Consider the following 15,713-nt stretch of genomic DNA (forward strand, 5'->3'; position numbering starts at 1 on the left):
ACAGAGCTTAGTACAATTGTAAAATTCGACAGCTAGAGAGGAGCGGCCTACCCCGTTCTGAAACCTGACCCGGGCAGACCCAAAATTTACCTTCTACCTCCGGCACCCGGAACGGCAGAAAGGGATACAGCAGACGGGATCCGGCCGCCGCCGCCTTGCCTAGACGGCGGCCAGGCCGGCCTCCTCCGGCCCCGCCACCGGGCCGTCGGGGGGTGACCGCCGGGCCGCCGGACGGCTCGCCCGCCGGCCGGGGTGAAAAGTAAGAAGGGCGGCGAGGCCGGAACGAGCCCTCGTGAGCAAAGGAAGTCGGCGAGCCTTTTGGGAGGAGGAAAGTGTTTAATCATCAGTGAGATTTTATTGGATTTGTTAGTGAGGTCTCTTCTTATTGTTCATTTGCTTGCTGGCCTGTTCTTCCAAGTGCATGGCCAGACGCAAGGACCCGATGACATCTGGAAGGGGGGGAGGACAGCGTTAAGGGGCAGGCGCCGCACGGTTCTCGGTCGTCTGCCCCTCCCCGTCCACCCCGACCTGCCCTGCCGGAGACTTTACAGCCCCAGTCGCCTCTACGTCGCTCGTATCTGGCCCCACGGGGCCTAATAATAATGATGATAAGCCATTACTCCGTGCTAAGCGCCGGAGGGGATACCAGCAGGTCCGGGTCGGACGCAGTCCCTGCCCCCCGTGGGGCTCACGGTCATAGTCCCCATTTCACAGATGAACCGAGGCGCAGAGAGGCAAGCGACTTGCCCAAGGTTGCACAACAGACAAGGGGCAGAGCCAGGATTAGAACCCAGGCCCGGTGACTCCCGGGCCCCTGCTCTTCCCACTGATCCCCGGGGCCTAAAGCTCTCCTCCGCGTCGCTTTGGCCCGCTCTGGCAGCTCCCCACATCCGCGTCCCTGGGCCTCAAGCCACGCTTCAGTCGGGGGAGGGGGGCTGATCCACAGCCGCCCACCCTCTCCGCCGCCGTGGCCGGGGGGGGTGCCCGTCCCGGCCGAGCGCCCGCCCCGTACCTCGCAGGACGGAGAAGTTCCTCGCTTGTTCGGCCAGGGCCAGCTCGGCTTTGCTCACAAAGGTTTCCAGATCGTAGTCGGGCTGCTCGGTCATGGCCGACAGTTCGATCCAGGTGGGCCCTCTCTGCGGGGAGGAGGAAAGGGAACAAAATAATAATAAATAATTAAATCATCCCATCGTGAAGACTTTCAGCACATCTGTGAGCCCGTCTTTGGGCGGGGATTGTCTCTATCTGTCGCCGAACCGTCCATTCCAAGCGCTCAGTTCAGTACTTATTCAATACATCCGATCGATCGAATCGATTAAGTGCTTACTGCGTGCGCCCGGAATAAGTCACATTCCCTGCCCACAACGAGCTTCCAGCTCCACCGACTACTATGGTAGATGCTGAGGAAAGGCGGCTTTTGTGATTTTAGGCTCATGATTTCCCCTTGAATTCCCACGAGCCCCCCGACGGCGCGGGAGGACCGGGGCGAGAGGCGAAAGGGAGGGTGGACCCAGGTTGAGGGAACGGGCCGGTCCCCTCAGCTGCGGCTCACGCCCGTGGCAGCTCCGGGCCTCGTTTCCTCGGGCTCAGCCGTCGGCGGGGGGCTGAAGGGGGGGGGGGGAAGAGAAGCGGTTTTCCGAGTCCAGGCTCCACTCCCTACCTGGACGATCTCTTTGAGCTCCTCCACGGCCTTCTCTTCGAGCTCTCCGATCTGGGTCATGGCGTCGTGGAAGCTGGACATCTGACAAGACAGTTCCTCCTCTTCCTTGGAGAGCTAAAGCAGGGCCAGAGAGAGAGGCGGAGTGAACGTCGCCGAGGGGCCCCTGCCCCTCCCGGACCCCTCCACCCCGCCCGACCACCTGGGAGCCTGGAGGCTTTCCTCCCGCAGCAGAGACGCTCACGTTATGCTGAAGCGGGGACCCCTGGGGGGTGGGTTCGGCTTCCTCCCCTTCCAGCTCCATGCGGTTCTGCAGCTCGCCGCTCCCGCCGTTGTGGGGGCTCAGCTCTTTGACTCTGGGGGAGGGAGGAAAGGGGGGCTCGAGCGAGGCTGTTGGCAGACCCCGCGTCTTTCGCGGGGCGGGGGCGACGCCCATAATGCCAGGGCCAGGCTGGGCAGCACGGGTCACAAGTTAACGCCGCTCCACATCGCTCTCGACTCCTCCCCCACTGCGTCCTCTCGTCCGGGCCACTCCCTCCCTCTCTCTGTGGTCAGGGAAGCGTGCTCCTGCCTCGTTTAGCTCTTAGGGCACTCAGTAGGGTGGGAATCACTCCGAGCAGGTGCGTGCCAGAACGTCGTGGTGATTTCCCCGTTCCCGCTCCACCCGGCTTCATCCCTTTCTCTCCCGTCCCCCTCCCTGACCTCCTTCCTGGAGTTTTCCCTCCCATCCCTCCGTCCCCCAGGGCACCGGACAACCCACGTTCCCTTCCTCCCCTCGGCAGCCGGGGCGAGCGAGGGGCAGCAAGAAGCGGTCTCTCCCAGGCAGAGCGGAAGCGATGTCTCACCCCAGAAAAGTAGCGGGGGGTGGTCGGCCCTGGCCCGAGGCAGAGGAGAAGGGTGGGCCTGATAGGTCCGCGTGCCTCCCTCCCTCCACTGCACAGATCCTGACTCCGAATTGTACATTCCGAGCGCTTAGTACAGTGCTCTGCACATAGTAAGTGCTCAATAAATACTACCGAACGAAGAACACCGGGGGTTTTGCCCTAGAGCAGGTTTCCCAGTGTCCCCCGGGCCTGCCCCGAGGAGGGGGCCGGGGGTCCCCCCTCAGACCCGCCGAGCGTGATACCTGTCTGCGTATCTCAGGGTGTTCAGGGTGTATTCGCAGGAGCTCATGCCGGGAGAGATCATCGCGATCTGGAAGGGAAGCGAGGGAACGGTTTAGCAGCCGGCCCTTGGACGGCCGGGGCGAGAGGGAGACTTGGTCAGGGGGCTCATCATCTTGTGGTCGCCCCGGCCCCGAGGTCACCCACCCTCTGGGCGACAAGAGCCACGGGGCCGGGAGCCGGGCCGGCCGGCGCCCCCCGAGCCCGGCTTCCAGAGGAGGAGGAGAGGAACGGTGTGTTATTCTCCTGACTCCTCTCCTCCCGGCCCGGATAGAACCACGCAACGGCCCGGGCCTGCCCCTCTCGCGGCCCTGGCGGGCGGCCCACCCACGAGAACCCGTCTTGCCGCGGGTGGTCGATTCCAACCAAGAGCCGGACCGGCTTTGGGTACCGCGTCTCGACGACCCGGTCCCAGCCCCGTGCCTGTGAGCTGCCGGGGGTTTAGAGAGGTCATCCACTCCGATCCCCGGCCACCGGACGGGACCACGGCCAGCCCGCCGGCCACTCTCCCCTCTCTGATCTCGGGGTTAAATGCGGGAGGGGTGACCCGGTCCAGAGAGCGGAGACGGGGAAAGGGAAGGCCGAGGGGAAGGCGGGGAAGGAGGGGAAGGCCGCAAGGGCCGGGGGAGCCAGAAGGAGACGGGAAGGCACGGAAGGGAGTTCAGACTCCCAGAAGAGGGGGACGAGACCGGGCTCCCTGACGCCTGACACCCTGTGCCTCGCTGGCCCATTTCCTCCGTCACGGGCCTCACCATGCAGGTCCGGGAGTTCTCGCCGATGAAGGAGTCACGCAGCACCTGGGTCAGCTTGCTCTCGCGGAACGGGGTGTGGGACTTGTTCTGGCCCAGAGCCCGGATGCATTCCTGCAGAAGGGGAAGGGGGGCTAGATTTAGACCCTCCCGGGCCTATGACCCATTAGTGATTAATAATAATAATAATAGTGTTGGTATTTGTTAAGCGCTTACTATGTGCAGAGCACTGTTCTAAGCGCTGGGGTAGACACAGGGGAATCAGGTTGTCCCACGTGGGGCTCACCGTCTTCATCCCCATTTTACAGATGAGGGAACTGAGGCACAGAGAAGTTAAGTGACTTGCCCACAGTCACACAGCCGACAAGCGGCAGAGCTGGGATTCGAACTCACGAGCCCTGACTCCAAAGCCCGTGCTCTTTCTGTTCTGAGTGCCGGGGTTGACACAGATAATCAGGTCGGACACCAGTCCCTCGCCTACGTGGGGCTCGCGGTGCAAGTAGGAGGGAGAACGGGTATCGAATCCTCATTTTACAGCTGAGGAAACGGAGGCCCGGTGCGGGCAGGGAACACGTCTACGGACTCTGCCGCGTCGTACTCCTAAGCGCTCAGTAAATACCACCGATGAACAAGTGATTAGCCTCTTCTTCAGGTGTGGAAACTGAGGCCGGAAGGAGCGACTTGTCCGAGGTCACACAGCAGGCAAGCCGTGGAACCGGGTTTAGAACCCAGCCCCTTTTTCTCCCGAGACCGTACTCTTTCGCTGGGGGCAGGGAACGTCCGTTATACCGTAGTCTCCCGAGCGCTTAGAACAGTGCTCCGCACCCAGTCATCGCTTAGTAAATTCACTGGGCCACGCTGCTTCAAACCAGGCTTGACTGAGGTGGGCGGGGAGGGATCCCGGCCCCTCCAGGGATACAGTAAAGGGACACCGGCGATGGGCTTGGTTTCCCCGTCTACCTTTAAGGCCAAGAGGCTCTTGTTGATCTCGGCACCCTCCATGCGGGTCTGGCGGTTGGCGCTGGACGTGTCAGCCCCTCGCTCGTTCCCGGCCAGATCTACCAGGGAGAACTTGCCGTGCAGCTTCCCCTTGGCCCGGAGCAGGATCTGGAAGCAGGCGTGCGAGCGGGAAGAGCTGGAGTTGGCGAAGGTCTGCCCCGAGGTTCTGCAGCACAGGGAGAACGGCCCGTCAGGCGGCTAAGACCCGGACCTGACGTCAGGAGCCCCGGCTGGAGGTAAGGGCGAGGTACCCCATCCCACCCCCCCCCCCCCCGTCAGGGAGGCAGGACGGAGGAAGACGACCACCCGGAGCCGTAATGTCCCAGCTGGGCCCACGTGGATTGGTTTGTCCCCCGCATCTCAACCCTCCCGTGCCGGCCGGGAGAGCCCCAGATCGGGAGGCGGGGATGGGGCGGGCCGGGTTCCGCACCCCGGCCCCTTCCTCAGGGGGCACCAGGGGACACGGACCTGCAGGCGCTGCCCGCCTCGATCATCCTGATGACATCGTCTGCCGAGTTCACCAGGTGCTCCTGCAGCCCCACCACCTGGACCTGCTGCTTGCCGTCCTCCAGGACCCGGAGCTTGGCCTTCTTGTTCAAGAGGTCGAACAGCTGTTCGGCGGGGGGGGGTGGGGAGAGGGGGTGGAGAAGGGAGGAGGAGGATCAGTGCGAGCAGGCAAGCGGCTGACCCCCCCAGGCCCGGGTCGAACCTCGCGGCCCTCCCCTACCTTCCCGTTGTAGATCTCAAAGAAGGTCACGTAGACGTCCAGTCCCAAGGCCTTGTATCGCGGCTGGCTCCTCAGGAGGAAGACGTCCCGGGCTGGGTGGGAGAGAGGGGTCGGGTCAGTGCCAACGGGGCGCCGGCCCCAGCCCCGCATCCCAAGGCTAAATAGGGGCTCCGAGCCGCAGGAGGGAGACGGACTGGCGGTCCGGCGTTCTCGGCCACGGGCCGGGCCCACCCGCCAACGAGCCTCTGGCAGGGGCAGAGTCGCCGGAAAGACAGAACGTTAGCCGGGCGGTCCCGAGCCGATCCGAAGGAAACCGTCTTTGGAGTCTAGGGCTGCGGCCAGGTGGGGAGAGCCTACAAAGGCTCTGTTTTTAAAATTTTAATTAAAAAAAAAAAAATGGTATTTGTTAAGCCTACGTGCCAGGCACTGTACTCAGAGCTGGGGTAGATACGAGCTAATCAGGTTGGACACAGTCCTCCTGGCGCTCCAGGTCTAAATCCCCATTTTACAGACGAGGGAACTGAGTCTCAAAGTTAACCGACTCGCCCCAGGGTCACCCAGCAGACAAGCGGCGGAGCTGGGATTAGAACTCGGGTCCTCCCGGGCCCCCGCTCTTGCCGCAGGGCCGTGCCGCTTCTCTGGCTCTGTGGGAGCAGCGGGTCTCAAGAAGAATTGGAGAGGGAGGGGCGGAGACCCAGAGGCAGAGGCCTGTCCTGGGCACTTCAAGAGTATGACAGAGTTAGACACGATCCCTGCTCTCCAAGAGTTTGTAGCCCCGCAGGGGAAACGGACGCCGAAATAAATCAGTTCAATCAATGAATCGGTTTTTCCTCCTCTAGACTGCGAGCTCGTTATGGGCAGGGAGTGTCGCTGTTTATTGTGATATTGTACTCTCCCCAGACATGTAGTAGAGTGCTCTGTACACAGTGAGCACTTAATACAGTGAAGTTACAGCTAGGAGGGAGCCCCAGAGAAGAGAGATCTGTACATACGGGCTGCAAGCGGATTGCGGAGTAGGGGTAGGGGTCGATTAGAATTGGTTGGGGAAGACATCCCGGAGGTGGGATGGCAGAGGGCCTCTGACGGCACGGAAAGCACATGGCCTGCGATCTGCTGGATGCGATAATAACGTTGGTATTTGTTAAGCGCTTACTATGTGCAGAGCACCGGTCTGAGCGCTGGGGGAGCTACAGGGTCATCAGGTTGGCCCACGTGAGGCTCGCAATCCCCATTTTCCAGATGAGGTGACTGAGGAACGGAGCAGTGAAGCGACTTGCCCACGGACACACCGCTGACAAATGGCGGAGCCAGGATTCGAACCCATGACCGCGGACTCCCAAACACGGGCTCTTTCCACTGAGCCATGCTGCAAAAGGGAGGGGGAGTTGGCGATCAAGAAGAGCACGGGCTTTGGAGCCGGGGCTCATGAGTTCGAATCCCGGCTCTGCCGCTTGTCGGCTGTGTGCCCGGGGGCGAGTCACTTCACTTCTCGGTGCCTCAGTTCCCTCATCTGTAAAATGGGGATTAAGACCGTGAGCCCCACGTGGGACAACCTGATTCCCCTATGTCTACCCCAGCGCTTAGAACCGTGCTCGGCACATAGTAAGCGCTGAACAAATACCAACATTATTATTATTCTTATTAATTTAGAGTGGGAACCGGGAGACGGAAGGGGACTGTGTCCAAGTGCCTGGCATACAGTTAAGCGCCGTTATTATTATTAACTAGCCCGGTGCTTAGTTCAAGTACCATAAAATACCACCATCACCACAGAAACCAAAGCTCATCAAGAAGAAAGCTGCAAGCGGCTACGGGGGGGAGGTGGGGGAGATTCCCTTTGTAATGCACCTAGACAAGGCCTGGGCCTGGGGGAAGGCTTTTACTCACATGCGAATGCATAGATTCCCTTAGATGCATTCTGATTTTTTCCAGAAAAGTCTCCGCCCATAGTCTAGAGGGGAAAAAAAGAAAAAGCCACCCACAGAGGATAAGGTAAGAAGGCGAGGCTAAATCAGAACCTTTGGGCAGGGAAGGGTGTGCCTTAGGGCGTGTGGGCTGGTAGCTGTAGAATGGAGTGCTCAGCACATAGTAAGCGCTTAACAAATACCAAAATTACTATTTTGGTACCGAGGAGAACTCGGCCACGACAAGAACTGGCAAAAGCATCCCAATTTCCTGTCCGGAAATATCTGCGCATCAGGCGGAAGGAACCAGATACCAGCAGTGGAAAGGAGGGAGCGGGTCTCTTGGTTGGGACAGGCTGGTATGAAGTCCTTACTCTAGTCCAGGCACCGCACTAAACGCCGGGGTGGCTCGAAGCTCATCAGGTGGGGCACGGTCCCCTTCCCGCCCGGGGCTCACGGCGTTTAATCCCCATTTGAGGGAGGAGGTAACCGAGGCCCAGAGACGGGAAGTGACTTGCCCGGGGTCACCCGGGAGATTAGTGGCGGAGCTGGGATTAGAACCCGGGTCCTTCTGACGGTCAGGCCCGGGCTGTAACCCCTAGGCCGTGCCGCTTCTCAGGATCTGGCGGGGGCCCAAGTCGGGCCAATCCCAAAGGGCATCGGGACTCACGTGGGTTTTGCCGCTTCCCGTCTGGCCGTACGCAAAACAGGTCGCCTTGCCTGCCTCGAAGATGGTATGGACCAGCGGCCTTGCTGTGAACCTAGAAACGTCGGGGCAGAGAAAGGGTGAGCTGAGGACATCTCCCCCCCCCCCCACTCCACCTTGGATTTTTAAATTGTTTTTGCTAAGCGCTTACTATGCGTCGAGCACTGTTCTAAACGCCGGGGCAGGTACGAGCTAATTAAGTCGTGATTCCACCTTGGGCTGGGGATGCCCTGCCTGGGAGTTCCAAGGGGCCACATGGCTTTGACCCAACACGGCAGCTCCGGGAAGAGCGTCCGCCCGACTGCCGGCCGGTCGTCTCGGCCCGGTTCTCTCTCACCTCGGCAAGAAAGGGGGAGAGCTGCGAGCGGACTAACGATAATAATAATAATGTTGCTATCTGTTAAGCGCTTACTCTGTGAAGAGCACTGTTTTAAGCGCTGGGGGAGATACAGGGTAATCAGGTCGTCCCACGTGAGGCTCCCAGTTAATCCCCACTAGCCAAGGCCTAGCGAAAGGCTGGAGGCGGGGAGAGGTCACAGTCCGCCCCCAGACCGATCCCGGCCCGTCCCTCAGAGGCTCCCACGGGGGGCCGCGTTTACCTGTAGACCACCTCGTTGGAGGCGAAGTCGTCGAAGGCGAAGTCAAATCGGAAGGCCTGGTTCTCCAGGTACTTGGTCAGGTCGACTTTGAGCTTGGGTTCGTGCACCAGGAGGACGCATTTGCTGGGGATGGAGATCACGTCCAGTTCCTTCTTGGCCAGTTCTGCGGGAGGGGAGGGAGGGCGTCTGAGTCCGGGCCGGGGAGCCGCGGGTCGCCCCCCGGGGAGGGGGGCGCGGGCCGGCCGGCGCCTACCTTGCTTGTTCAGAGGCCGTTTCCTCACGCAGACGCAGATCCTGTGCTCTTCTATCTTTAAAAGGAAGAGGTCACGCTTAGACGGTCAGTCGGCAGTTACTTATTGAGCACCTCCTCGGGGCAGAGCGCAACTCGAAGGGGCCGTCCCCGCTCTGTAGCACCTTAATCTAGTATTTACTGAGGGCCTACTGGGAGCGGAAGACTGTCCTAAGCGCTTAGGGGAGTACAACAGTACGGAAGAGCGGCATGGCTTAGTAGATAGCGCACGGACCCGGGAGGATCCGGGTTCTAACCCCGGCTCCGCCACGTCTGCTGGGTGACCTCGGGCAAGACACTTCGCCGCTCTGTGCCTCCGTTACCTCACCTGTAAAATGGGGCTAAGAGTGTGAGCCCCATGTGGGACTGGGGCTGTGTCCAGCCTGATTAACCTGTATCTACCCCGGTGCTTAGAACAGTGCGCGGCACACAGTAAGCATTTAACAAGAGCCGTAATTATTATTATTATTATTATTGGTATTTATCGAGTGCCCTCTTGGTGCGGCGAACGGTACTAGGCGCTCGGGAAATAGGGGATAAAGTAGAAACCCGCCCTCTGCCCACAAGCAGCTTATGCTCCACTGGGGAGACAGTCGTAAAAATACTTACAGAATATCAGCTCCGTGATATTTACGGAACCGAACGTACAAATGAACGGATATTCCCGAGCGTGCCGACGGGGCCTGGGTTGGCTGTGGGGTTGCTACGGCCTAGGGTGCAGGTGATTAAATCGGGGAGGGCTTGCCGGAGGTGGAATTTTTTTTTTTTTTTTTTTTTTTTTTTTTTTTAAGAATTAGCAGCCCCGACCTGCCCCGTATCATATAATCCGGAGGGGACCGACACCAGGGGCAGGGAACGGGGCCGCTAATTCCGTTGTATTGTACTCTCCCAAGCGCTCAGTCCAGTGTTCTGCACCTGAGCAGTCAATAGATACCATCGATTGACACTAGATCTTAGTTGGGGCTCTACGCGAGGCGGCTAGGCGAGGCGGGAGGCCGTTGTCACTCACGGGGTCGGTCATGGTGAGCTGCTGACAATCCAGAGTTGATCGAAACTCCTTTATCATTCGGCCAAACTCCCAGTTTGGAACGCTGGTGTCGTATTCCTGGGGGAAGAGTCGGGGGCAGATTGAGAGAGGGCCCGCCTGGGGACTCCTGGCCCTCTCTTTGGGAGGAGGGTGGTGAGGGCCGGCCGTGGGAGGAGGAGGTTCGGGATCCTGGAGCGATGGTTAGCCGCGATGGGGCGTCCCCCGGCGCACGTGGAGAGGGCCCGGCGCCATTTTGGCCGCTAAGGACACCCGGTTAAGCACTTCTGCTCCTCTGCCCACCCGATCCCAGAGTCCGGTGGGGCTGGGGAGGGGGTGGTCCAACGCTTAGAACATGCCCGACACCTAGTAAGCGCTTAAATAATAATATTTTTGAGCCTGGGCCGTGGGAAGGGAGGAAGCCGCACCGTTGCCCGGACCCCAAGCCTCACCTGGGCCCGCTTGATCCTCATCTCGGAGTTCTGGGCCCTCTTTTCTTCTCGTTTGCTCTTCATTTTTTCCATTTCCTTCACAATACAGGACTTCCTTCTAACTGGGAGGGGGTGGGAGAAAAAGAACAAGCCCATCATCCCACCGCTCGTTTGGGGCGGCTTCCTCGGGGGGCTGAACGAGAACCCCGCCCTCGCTCTGCAGCCAGCCCCCGCCGGTGGAGCTTTCCCGGTCCCGGCGGTTCGCCCCGACCCCACCCTCCTCGCCACCCGCTACTTTGTGTCTCTCGGTCTTTTCCCTCCGGAAGACAGCGCCAGGGGACATTCGAGCGACAACAGCGGAGAGGCAGAGGGCCGGGGCGGAGCCGGGCCCAGTCTCATCTTCCCTCCGGCTCCCGCCTTACCTGTAGTTGACGGAAATCATGGAGGACGCTGCCCCGGACCGAGGGCATCGCGTGCTCTTTCCGCCGCCTCGGGGACGGCCAGCCCAGGGCGTCCTCCGCCATTCCCGGAGCGGGGAGGGGTTGCGGCCGGTCCCGGCTGTGGGGAGGGACACGGAGTCGGCGGAGGACCTTGGGCCAGTAACACCGCCCCGGGTCGCTCCGTGAGGCCCCGGATCCCATCACCAGAGATGCCACGGGCAGGAGATGCCCACAAGTGGCCAGGCGGCGGGCAATCATGGGGGCGGCGGCCACCCACCGGCGCCCAGGGGCTCCCGCCGGCCCGGGAAACCGGGAAAGCTCCACGCGAGCCGCGCTGCCCCGGGGCAGGTTTTAGGCTCGTACAAATACGGACGACGCTCTCCGCGGATTAGATGGCAGCTCGAGCCCCAGAGGCTGGTGGGGGGGACCGTGGTGTGGGGTGTGGGCTTGTGTACGCTCACGCGTCCCCCACACCCTCCAACCCACGGAGCTCCAGCCCAACTCTCTCTCAGGAGCCGCAGCAGCGTGGCTTCGGCTCTCGGCACATAGTAAGGGCTTAATAAATACCATCATTATTATTATTAGTGGATAGAGCACGGGCCCGGGGGTCAGAGGAGCTGGGTTCTAATCCGCCACTTCTCTGCTCTGTGGACCGTGGGCAAGTCACTTTGCTTCCCGGGGCCTCAGTTCCCTCCTCTGTCAAATGGGGACTAAGAGCGTGAGCCCCACGTGGGACGGGGACTGCGTCCAACCTGATCAACTTGCATCTACCTCTTAGAACAGAGCTTGGCACGTGGTAAATGCTAGCAAGCACCGTAAATATTATCGTTGGGCACGCTCCACTCTAAGAGCGGCAGATCTGGGCCCGAGTCAGCAAGCAACCAACTTCCCAACGTCCTTTCCTCTTGCGAGGACGGCGGGGGACACCGGGAAGGAGTGGCCCCGGCTCTCGGGCACCTGTGCGCGTTACAGGCCGGAGCTCCTCCGTCGCCACCCCCTCCCCGAGCCTCTCCCCTCCGGGATCCGGGGTTTCGGCGGGCCGGCGGCTCTTCCGATGGGCCCCTCCGCCGCGGCAGCGGGGACGGGGGGGGGGGGGCCGCCGGGACTCTCCACTCACCGATGAACGGATTTTTGGGATTGCTAGGACCAGCGGGGTCCACTTCCACGTCGTTCTCTTGGGCGGTCACCGGCGTCTCGGAGATGGCGGTCAGGCGGGTCGAGCGGCTGCGCAGAGCTGGAGGGGCCGGGGCCGCACGGGGAGGTCAGCCAGATCCTGCCTCCGTCCACGGCCCAGATGACCCAACACCCCCAAGGGACTCCAGACCCCCAGGGCCAGAGTGTGGACCACCGCGCCCGGAGAGCCTCCACTGCCCGCCTGGGGCCCCGCGACGGCAAGAGGCGATGGACAACGTCCACTCGCCCGGGCTGCCCGAGGGAGGGCGAGCACCGAAGAGACCGACCCCGATTATTCCCCGTGATTCCACTGGACTCGGTCTCCCCTGCTAGGTTGGTCAATAGCCTCGTTCTCAATTCTTGGACTCTCGCCTAGCACCGGCCAAGGCCGGGGCTCGAATTTTCCCCACGGTCCCTTCCGAGCGTACTCCTCAATACCCTCACTCCAGAGCAGCGTAGCCGGTGCGATAGAGCCCGGGAAAGGACCTGTTTCTAATCCCGGCTCCGCCGCTGCGTCTGCTGCGTGACCTTGGGGCTGGTCACTTGGCTTTCCCGGGCCTTCAGTTCCCTCGTCTGCAAAATGGGGATGAGGCCTTGTGAGCCCCACGTGGGAAAAGGACCGTGTCGCACCTGATTAGCGTGCATCTACCCTGGCACTTGGGGTGCAGTGCCTAGCACATAGTAAGTGCTTAAATACCAGTAAAAAAAAAAGAAAAAACCATTAAAACGAGCCAACTCCATCCCCATTGCCTCAGCCTCTCCACCATGCTCTTGCCTGCCCTCACGGTGAGAATTTCAGTCTGTTTCGTTGGGGGTCTAAGGTGATTCATTGTCAGGGGGGGCATTTCAAACCCCCGGCTCTCCCACCGTCCGCTTAGAGTCCCACCGAGGACAGGGAAGATTCCCCGAGAGGGCCGAGGAGGCACTCGGGGGCCAGGTGGCGTCCACGGGAGTTGCGTAGACACTTATTTGAAAGAGAGCCAGGGCCGGAGGGAACTTGACCAGACTGCCGAGTCCCAGAGGCAGCGGCAGAGCCACGGTGCTCCATAAATACCGTGCGGTGAACGCAAGATCGGCGGCAGTGACCCCACGCCACACTGAGCCAAGACGGGCCAGCCTCAGCAAGCCGGTGGCCGACCCCGTCGAGGTCGGGCACCGAAGGCCCCTGGGCGCTCTCCGGCCAGGCCGACGGCGGCGGAGGCGGGGCCTCTCGACGAGGGTCCGGCCCCGTCCCCTTTCCCCACAAGAGCCCCGGGTGAGGCGCTTTTACCTTCTTTTGGAGCAGGAATTTTGGAGAAGGTCGTCCGGCGTTTCTGCTTCTGGTAAGAGAGGGACTCGGTGAGCCCTCGCTTGGGAGGGCGAGCCTTTCGGAGCCCCAGAGTATCCCCGCGCCCCAACGCAGCCCGGCATGGCATTATGGCATTCGCCCAAGCGGGGAGGGGGAAAAAAAGCGGTAAGATGACCCCCTCCACCCACACCCGAATCCACCACGGCATCGGAGGGCTCTTCGCCAACCTACCTGCACCGTTACATTCTCCTGCAGGGGCAAGCTGCCTTTCAAATGCGCGGGAACGGAAGGGAGCTGTAAGAGCTCTGGATTTATTGCGGCTACATCGTTAAAGTCAATCTGCAACGACCAAGCGAGTTTTCAGAAACACCTCCCGCTTCCCCCGTCCGACGGGGGAAGCCAAGCGCAGTGGAGTTCCCAAGTCGCTTGGGAGGTTGGAAGAGACTCTCGGGGCGATGGCCCCAGTCGATTTTTTCCCTGGACCCTCCCGAGCCGCGGCTGTCGGCCGCGGCGAATCGCGAACCGGCAGAGACGAGGCGGCCTGGGGAACCGAGGGGGGCCAGCGGCAGGCAGGCAGCCCAAAGAGAGCCCGGGGACCCCTGGGTTGCGAAGGATTGGTCGTGCACTAACTTCCCTGAAAAGGTCCCGGGTTAACTCACCCACCCCGCCTGACCGTTGGAAGTTGGCTCTCGCTGTTCTGATGGGGGGGCGCGGCTGGAGAGAGATATTTAAGGGTGCCCCCGGGCAAGCGACTGGCTCCCGCTTAGGTTTCCTGGCGTGCCCCCCTCCGCCGTGGCGGGCTCCCGCGACGGTGACGTCACAAGTCCAGGCGGGCGGACATACGCCATACTCCGCTCCTTCTCCGGGGCGAGGAGGAATTGTTTCCGTCACCTCGACTCACAATCGGAGTCCGTAAGACCACCCCAAAGCGCAAGAGGGCCCAGTTTTTTAGATGGTATTTGTTAAGCGCTTACAATGTTTAGACCAGCGCTCTGCACATAGTAAGCGCTTAACAAATACCAACATTATTATTATTATTAATGTGCCAGGCACTGTTCTAAGCCCCGGGGTAGACCCGAGTTCATCAGGTTGGACACGGTCCCTGTCCCCTTTTACAGAAGAGGCAACTGAGGCCCAGAGAAGCGAAGCGACAAGGTCACCCAGCAGACGCAGGATTAGAACCCAGGTCCTTCTGACTCCCGGGCCCGGATTCTTTCCGCCGGGCCACGCTGACTTCCCTTTTAGCACAGTGCTCCTTCCACGGTAAGCGCTGCCTCAGTTCTACTGATGGGAGGGGCCCGGCCGATTCCTAGGCAGCCTAGCGCTCTGTCACTGACCGGGGCTGCTAGTCGCCTACGTGCCACTTGCCAACGCTGCAGCCCATTGGGAAAATAATAATAACGAGAATAATAATAACGGCGGCATTTGTCAAGCGCTTGCCGGCATGCCAGGCACTGTGCTAAGCGCTGGGTGGATACAGACAAGGTGGCTGGACAGTAAATAATGGTAGTGCTTGATTATGTGCTGGGCACTGTACTAAGCACGGGGGTAGATGCAAGATAATGAGAAGCAGCGTGGCTCAGTGGAAAGAGCCCAGGCTTGGGAGTCAGAGGTCATGGGTTCTATCCCGGCTCCGCCACTTGTCAGCTGGGTGGCTGTGGGCAAGTCACGTCACTTCTCCGGGCCTCAGTTCCCGCATCTGTCAAATGGGGATGAAGACCGGGAGCCCCACGTGGGACAACCTGATCACCTCGTATCGCCAAGGAGGGAGGGCGCGGCAGGGCGGCAACGGGACGCCTCAAGGAAGCAAAACCCAGCTCGGCTTCGCAACCAGAGCTCGCTCAAAAGGACGCCGAGATTCACCGATTCAGTCATCCGGGGCTGTTCGCTCTCCGTGCCGCGTCCGCGGCTGAAAAAGCTCCCCCTACCGTGCGAGGCGGAGCGGGCCTTCGCCCTGGATTAGTAACAGCATTTCGTACGGTGGCTGGCACATAGTGAGCGCTTAACGAACACCTATAATGATTATTATTACTACTATGAGGGACGGGATGGACCCCAGCAGCTATTACTCAACTTTTTAATTCCAAGGCTGCCTTGTGAGGAGGTAAACGGGCTAATCCTTCAGGTGGGAAAGAACGGCGGGGGAAATAAAGCCAGCTGTACCTCTTTGCTTTGTGCCTCCGCCTTCTGCCCATTCGACGGACACGGAAGAGGTTTCCAAGTTCACCGTCAATCACATTGGCGTTGTGGATTAAACTGGAGCGGGGAGGAGGGGACCCGTTACAAAGCGGGGATGAGACGCTCAGAAGGAACGGAGCAGAGAAAGGGGAGTGAAGATAACTCCACTTGTCTTCTCATCGCGTGAAGATAGAAACCAAAGGATGAGATGAGGTTTCCTTCATTCTGGAGAGAGCAGTTGGACGGAGGAGCGTGAGGACGTGAGAAATCCCACCACTGCATCCCACCGGTATTCCAGCCGGCCCCACGGGCTACCTCCGACCGGGCAAGGGATCTTTGGAGAGAACGCACCAAATACCGCCTCGGTCGACGGTATTTACTGAGGG

At 60.6% G+C, this 15,713-nt stretch overlaps 1 protein-coding gene across 1 annotated transcript; it reads right to left on the bottom strand.

Moving 5' to 3' along the window:
• Positions 1-366: 366 nt before the first annotated feature.
• KIF2C (kinesin family member 2C) lies at positions 367-13,997 on the bottom strand. Its single transcript, XM_029046754.1, has 22 exons — positions 13,993-13,997; positions 13,809-13,863; positions 13,381-13,488; positions 13,132-13,210; positions 11,806-11,922; positions 10,671-10,806; positions 10,459-10,565; positions 10,270-10,370; positions 9,803-9,898; positions 8,758-8,812; positions 8,505-8,667; positions 7,870-7,960; positions 7,183-7,246; positions 5,296-5,387; positions 5,037-5,179; positions 4,530-4,734; positions 3,573-3,683; positions 2,784-2,851; positions 1,902-2,013; positions 1,661-1,774; positions 1,013-1,136; positions 367-449 (listed from the first exon to the last, which is right to left on the bottom strand). The coding sequence occupies exons 1-22, from the start codon at positions 13,995-13,997 to the stop codon at positions 367-369; spliced, it is 2,229 nt and encodes a 742-aa protein (XP_028902587.1).
• Between the last annotated feature and the right edge of the window lie 1,716 nt (positions 13,998-15,713).

Source organism: Ornithorhynchus anatinus, chromosome 18 (assembly GCF_004115215.2).
Source record: "Ornithorhynchus anatinus isolate Pmale09 chromosome 18, mOrnAna1.pri.v4, whole genome shotgun sequence".
NCBI classification, from domain to species: domain Eukaryota; kingdom Metazoa; phylum Chordata; class Mammalia; order Monotremata; family Ornithorhynchidae; genus Ornithorhynchus; species Ornithorhynchus anatinus.

Bases quoted from the DNA above. Each gene is read 5' to 3' on its own strand.
- KIF2C (XM_029046754.1), bottom strand. The intron at 9,899-10,269 runs GTGAGGCTTGGG...CTCTTCCCCCAG, and splicing joins TGAGGATCAAGCGGGCCCAG to GAATACGACACCAGCGTTCC. The intron at 2,014-2,783 runs GTATCACGCTCG...TCCCTCCCCCAG, and splicing joins ACCCTGAGATACGCAGACAG to AGTCAAAGAGCTGAGCCCCC.